The sequence below is a fragment of the Triticum aestivum genome, chromosome 6B, assembly GCF_018294505.1.
Source record: "Triticum aestivum cultivar Chinese Spring chromosome 6B, IWGSC CS RefSeq v2.1, whole genome shotgun sequence".
Classification (NCBI taxonomy): Eukaryota; Viridiplantae; Streptophyta; class Magnoliopsida; order Poales; family Poaceae; genus Triticum; species Triticum aestivum.
The window spans coordinates 6,923,863-6,929,752 of record NC_057810.1 but is presented as its reverse complement, the minus strand read 5'-3'; the positions used below and the strand labels follow the sequence as shown (position 1 = coordinate 6,929,752).

Below are 5,890 nucleotides of genomic sequence, written 5' to 3'. Positions count from 1 at the left end.
AGGTTCGCCACGAACCGGTACTAATGAGTGCCGCCCGCCTAGCCGTTGGAACCGAGACTAATGAGCTTCACATTAGACCATTTTTCTACTAATGTTGTGTCCATGCTTCTTAACGTGAAGACATGCTTCTTAACGTGAAGACATTATGGGTCGATGGACAATGGCCTGGGTCTCCTGGGCATGGATAACAGGTCCTTCAAAATTTTGGGACCTACTATTTAGTTGTGAGAGCCATGTCTCACTTATTACAAGACGTAGCCAACACGCATCTTGCGTGATGCTAGTGGGACGATCCAGTACTATAGCTGCCTCTACATGTTTATTCTTTTTATCTATCTGTTTTTCTTTTTCAGTTCTCACTGTTTAAATTAGTTTTTGTTTTTGTTTTTATTTTGGTTCCATTGTTTTTCTTTGTTTCTTTCTTCAGTTTTCATCAGGGCATTTTTTACTTTGGGATTTTTCTCCTTTCTTATTTTTTTCAATACATGTCTACTTTTTTCATCCATATTTTATATTGTTTTACACATAAATGAATTTTTTTTTATTTTTTAACCTTTTTCAAATACATGATTAACATTTTTCCACATATATGTTTTGATGTCTACTTTTTTTCAAACACATTGTATACATTTTTCAAATAAAAATAAATAATATTTATGCATGTTTAACATTTCAAAATTCGTGATTAACAATGCATGATTTCTGACATTTTTTCAAATACATTTTAGAAAATTTTCAAATAATCATTCGAATATTTTTTTTGAACGTTATGAAATATTTATTTAACTATGAAAACATTTTTACATTCTAAAACATTTATTAAAAATCCACAAACAAAGTTTTAAAACATATGAACTTATTTTGAAATGCAACTTAGATTATTTTTTTAATTTGCATGAAATATTTTTGTAATTACATGAACATTGTTTACATTGTAAAACATTTACCCAAAATGTCATGTAATTGTTTTGGAACACGTGAATATTTTTTAGATGTCACGGACATTTTCTAATGCTATCACTATTTTTAAAAAGATACACTAACAAAATTTAGACTACATTAACATTTTTCCAATTCTTGTTGAATATTCTTTTATAAAAATTAAGTACATTGAGTTTTTGGAATATATGTATACATAATATTTTTGAAAATAAAAAACATGGGCAGGAACTGGTTTACAAGAACCTGCAAGATTATTAGCCGGCCCATTTAGGGCATGCTTCAGAAAATTGTTCATGATATGAATTTTAAAATGGTCATGAGATTGGAAAAGGTTATTTTTAAATGGTCATGAGATTGGAAATTGTTTATGAATTTTAAAATGGTCATGAGATTGGAAACATTTTGAAGTGTCTACCACAGCTTGGGGTTGAGGAGGTCCTTCAACACCTTGACGATGGCCTCCTTGGCGTGACCAGTGATGATGGCATCGGGGAGCCCGACCAGGTGCCTCTTGAAAAGGTGGGAGACGAGCCTCCACACCCGACGCGGGTGGAGCTTGAGGATGGTGACCTGGTGGACCAAAAACATGCAGAGAACAACAACTGGCACCGGGCACTGGGTTAATAGGTTAGTTCTAAAAAAATATAAAATGACATATAAAGTATATAGGTTTGATAATATAATACCATGGAACAATAAACAATTATAGATATTGGACACGTATCACCAACATCCATAAGCAGTTGCTGACTAGCTCAGAATTCAGGCGTTGTCCCCGACGACGCGTGCGGAGCGGAGAGTTGAGGGAGTCAGTGTCGGAGGTGCCAGACGAGTAGACTGCCGAGGCGGCTGCCGCGACGTCCCCAGCTGCTCGCAGTCCCTGCCTCTTCACGAATCATGATCAGAGCTAGCGCTGATCCAAACGCAGGGGAGGGGGCGAGGACCACCTCATGAAGTCTGAGCGTTGTCACCCGCATCACAGGGGTCAGGGGGTGTCGAACGAAACGTACGCCGCCCACCACTGCGCCTTCGCCCTCACGGGCGAAATGGCCTGATCCATAGCCCACAGAAGCACCTCCAGAGAGTGCTTGCACCTTGCTCACCCAAACAACGCCTCCTCCTCCGCCTTCGCCAAGATGTCGTGAATCGCCCACGCATCCGCGTGCATCTCTGCCCTGGTGCTGAACCAGGAGCTCATATCGCGTAGTCGGGCGCGTCTTCGTGCATCGCCGCCCGCGAACCTCCTCAGCTGCTCCTCCTCGATCAGCACCATTGCCGCACTTGGTCGCATTGGCCAAGGTGGGGGAGGAAGTTGAAGACGGAACGCAAGCGAATTAACTCATCGAGCCAACCACCCAAAGTAAATCCCCCACGACCGACGAGTCCACCATGCGCGGCCTTCAAGGTGCTTGCTATAGCAGACCCATCCATTTCCTCGAGACGTGCAACGTGGCAGGGAAACGTAACCGAAGTACCAGAACAACTGTTCCCCTCAACCGGCCCATGAGTCCACCACACATCCTCGCTCTTCAATGAGCAGGAATCTCGCGTGGAAGGGGGGGGGCACCACCACCCCACGATGGTATGCGAGCTCCTCCGCCGCCTTTAGGTCCGGCATGTACTATTGGGACAAACCTCCAATAGCTCTCTCTCTCTCTCTCTGAGACGAAGGTGAAAGGAGACAATTTTTCCTGCGCACAAACGCGTCGCCGCATGAACGGCGCTTTCTTTTCTTTCGAGCTCAAACCCAACTCCGGACCACACCGGATCATACATAAGAGACCACGCCCTGGAGACTAACTCCGGCTACTACTACTCAAGGTAAACGCACACACGCACCTGAAGACTACATCTCTCCTCAGGCTCCTCGTCACCTAGCCTCACAGCAGAGTACACTTTATATAGCACACCCACGCACACAGGCTAGTGGCCACACACACTAACTCACCCACGCATGCACCACGCTGGCCACTAAGCAGCTAACTACATGCACGCACTAACTAAGTCCACAAACGCATAACTCGGCTAGGGCGCACACACGCAGCTACTCCCTCCGTTCTAAAATAGATGACCCAACTTTATATTAAATAGTATAAAGTTGGGTCAACTATTTTGAAACCGAGGGAGCAACAAACAGCCCACGATTCGGTAGCTGCGCCACAGCTCGGCCGCACCACGCGTCAGGCCACACACCCGAATCTTCCATGTCAAGATTATGTCTAACACCTACCACGCCGCCACCGCGAGTCGCCGCCTGAATCGCCGCCCACCACTGCTCCGTGCCGTATCGAAACACTTTAGGACCTGGTCTATAATAAGACAATGTTGTGCCGTCTTAAGAAAAATGAGATATTAATTGTCCTCATCAATCTATTTTGGTACCATTTGCATCGTTATGCACTATCATCCCGACTCTTAATCTAAAAAAAAGGATATTGGCCCCGTGTCAGTGCTGGCCGGACGTCCTCATCGCATTCCGGTCAATGATACATCTGGCTGACATCTGCAATGAGCTAGCTAGTATTGTAAACATGATAGTAGCTAAACTACTTGTTAATGTAAGAGGGAAACCAACCCTCGGTCTTTGCAATGATTGATATGTACAACCATAAATTATTGATTACTAGCAAATGTGTCCGTGCGTTGCAAAAGGGAGAACACAATGATCATATGATAAGATCAATTAGCAACACCCTATCATACTTGTGGTTGCATGATATGGGAGGTTGGCCACTCGAGGAGGAGCGTCGCCCTTAGCAGAGCCGCCCCATCCACATCCACGGTGGCCACCGAACCTGAGAGGGCAATCGGGTCTCCTCGCGCACCCCTCGTCCATGTACCCTTGCTGGCACATAAAGATATGTTTCCTTCTGATCTTCTCATCATAGTTTACTTCTCCTAATTGAGTCATAACAAACTTTTGCTTGGTTGGCTTGGTCAATGATCAAGATTCCCTGATAAGGGTCATGAGTTGGTGGATCGACAACCATATATTATTGATTATTCAATAATGTTAAGCAAATGAACCCCATTTTGTTCTTCTCCTTGTCGTTGTCGTTGTTGTTCCTTAAGGCGCAGATTGCGCTCGGCGACTAGAAGCTCGGAGAAGCGCTGGAGCTCTGCATCATTGGTGGGTGCATTCTCGTCCTCGACGGTCTCGTACTTCCCCGTGGTCAAGTCCACCATAGCCACCTTCTCGGCCAGCAACTTGTAGCCAATGTCGAGCAGGTCAGCCATGTTCTTTGACGTCGCGTTGTCCATTGGCAAAATGGCCTCCCCGAACAATGGTGCCTACATACATACACATGTTTTAGTTTGTATGTACGGACTACAACATATATATGGACATAGTAATAAGCTACTTAAACGCGATGGTTGATCACTTGTGGTTGATCACTTGTACATATGTACGTACGTACCAGAGCCTGGATGTAGAGGTAGTTCTGCTTCCGCACGCGGTTGCCATTGTGTAAGAGCATGCGAACCTGCCAGTCGGCCAACACGGCGCTGGCATGCGAGGAGGTGTCAGTGACCGGGCTGTGGCTATTGCGCCTGCTGTGAAACCAGTTGAAGGCGCCCTGCTTGGCTGGCACATTTTCGTGCACTGCACACCATGCGCCTACAGAGATAACGAGGTATTTCATATAATCCATGCCGCTGGGGTGGAACTCCGGATTCTTGAGAAGTTGCTCCCTGGTGATCTTGGATATGGCAGCCATTGTGGGGTTGTTGCCGCCGTCGATGAGGTGGTATTTCGCCGGCTCCATGTCACTGACCCAGATATCGAAGTAGTGCGCTGGGAAGTAGGTTGGCATGGCCGTCGCCGGCGGGCCAATGCAGACATTCGGCATGTCTGGTCCGGCCTCTTCAACTAGTTCTTGCACGGCATCCTGGAACGAGGAGAAGATGAGAGGCTCGAGAATATTGGCGTCGAACATAGGCGCCACGAGCTTGCTCAGGGTGCGCTCACTCGTGACTTCCTTGATCTTGTTTTTCTGCAGGAACGTTCTGTCGTACTTTGGCCCACGCGATGCGATTAGCAGGTCCAGCGGCCGCCGCCACCACCTGCGAATGTGAAACAAACAATGAGAATTAATTACACATTGTCTACCGACGAAGATGACAACTTAGTATCTCGAATACCTACCTCTTGGAAGGGAAGATATTAGGTCCGTTCTTGACATAGAAATCCTGGATTTCCTGAGGGGTGTACTTTGTCCGTTTGTTCGTGTTTGGCGACACCAACATTGTCGCGATCATGGAGCCCGCGCTCATGCCCGCAATCACGTCGAAGTAGTCCGCTATTCGGGCATCTTCCCTGTCAATAGCCTACACACATCAACAGAGATGGATCGACTTACTTCGTCTAACAACATAACATAACATTTCGAGAGAGCTGTGGTTGACTTACTTGGAGCTTTTCCTCGAGGCATTTGAGGACGACCGTGGGGATGAGCCCGTGCATCCCGCCGCTGTTAATGCTCAACACCGTGATGACCTCCCCAAACTTGGGTGGCGGGAGCCGTGGACGTGGTGTCGGGTCCGCTGATCCTTGGTCCAGCAACCGTGCCGTTGGACCTTCCTCCTCCTCCGGCATGAGAAGTGGTGTCTCGAGCTCATCCTTGTTGCTTGACATGCCTTAAATAGCCTGCGTGGCAAGGTTGAGAGAAAGAACAAGGGCACTTGAGGGAAGCAAGGAGGAAGAGATTGGGCTAGCGAGAGACAGACAACCTCCCTCGCGTATTGTGTTGAATCAATCAAGGGTTTAATATATATAAATAAAAAGGAAGGAAAGCAAGCGTCGGACCAAGGTTGCGAGAGAGCGACCGACCACCGGCAACCAACCTTTGCTTCTGCATGGAGGAAGATAAATGGCATCTCATCAAATAAATAAGGGAGCGCGCGCCTGCAACCCCAACTGATTGAGAAATAACTATTTCTCGGCCGG

At 46.6% G+C, this 5,890-nt stretch overlaps 1 protein-coding gene across 1 annotated transcript; it reads right to left on the bottom strand.

Moving 5' to 3' along the window:
* Nucleotides 1–3,202: 3,202 nt before the first annotated feature.
* Nucleotides 3,203–5,664, bottom strand: LOC123133072 (patatin-like protein 2). Its single transcript, XM_044552610.1, has 4 exons — nucleotides 5,354–5,664; nucleotides 5,090–5,271; nucleotides 4,362–5,007; nucleotides 3,203–4,233 (listed from the first exon to the last, which is right to left on the bottom strand). Exons 1-4 carry the CDS (start codon nucleotides 5,576–5,578, stop codon nucleotides 3,943–3,945), a joined length of 1,344 nt encoding a protein of 447 aa, XP_044408545.1. The 5' UTR covers nucleotides 5,579–5,664; the 3' UTR covers nucleotides 3,203–3,942.
* Nucleotides 5,665–5,890: the final 226 nt, after the last annotated feature.

What these genes read in the sequence shown, in the direction of transcription:
- LOC123133072 (XM_044552610.1), bottom strand. Translation starts at nt 5,578, where the DNA reads ATGTCAAGCAACAAGGATGAGCTCGAGACACCACTTCTCATGCCGGAG. An exon ending in GCCTCGAGGAAAAGCTCCAA is followed by an intron (nt 5,272 to 5,353) that starts GTAAGTCAACCA and finishes TGATGTGTGTAG; the next exon opens with GCTATTGACAGGGAAGATGC. An exon ending in AATATCTTCCCTTCCAAGAG is followed by an intron (nt 5,008 to 5,089) that starts GTAGGTATTCGA and finishes TCACATTCGCAG; the next exon opens with GTGGTGGCGGCGGCCGCTGG.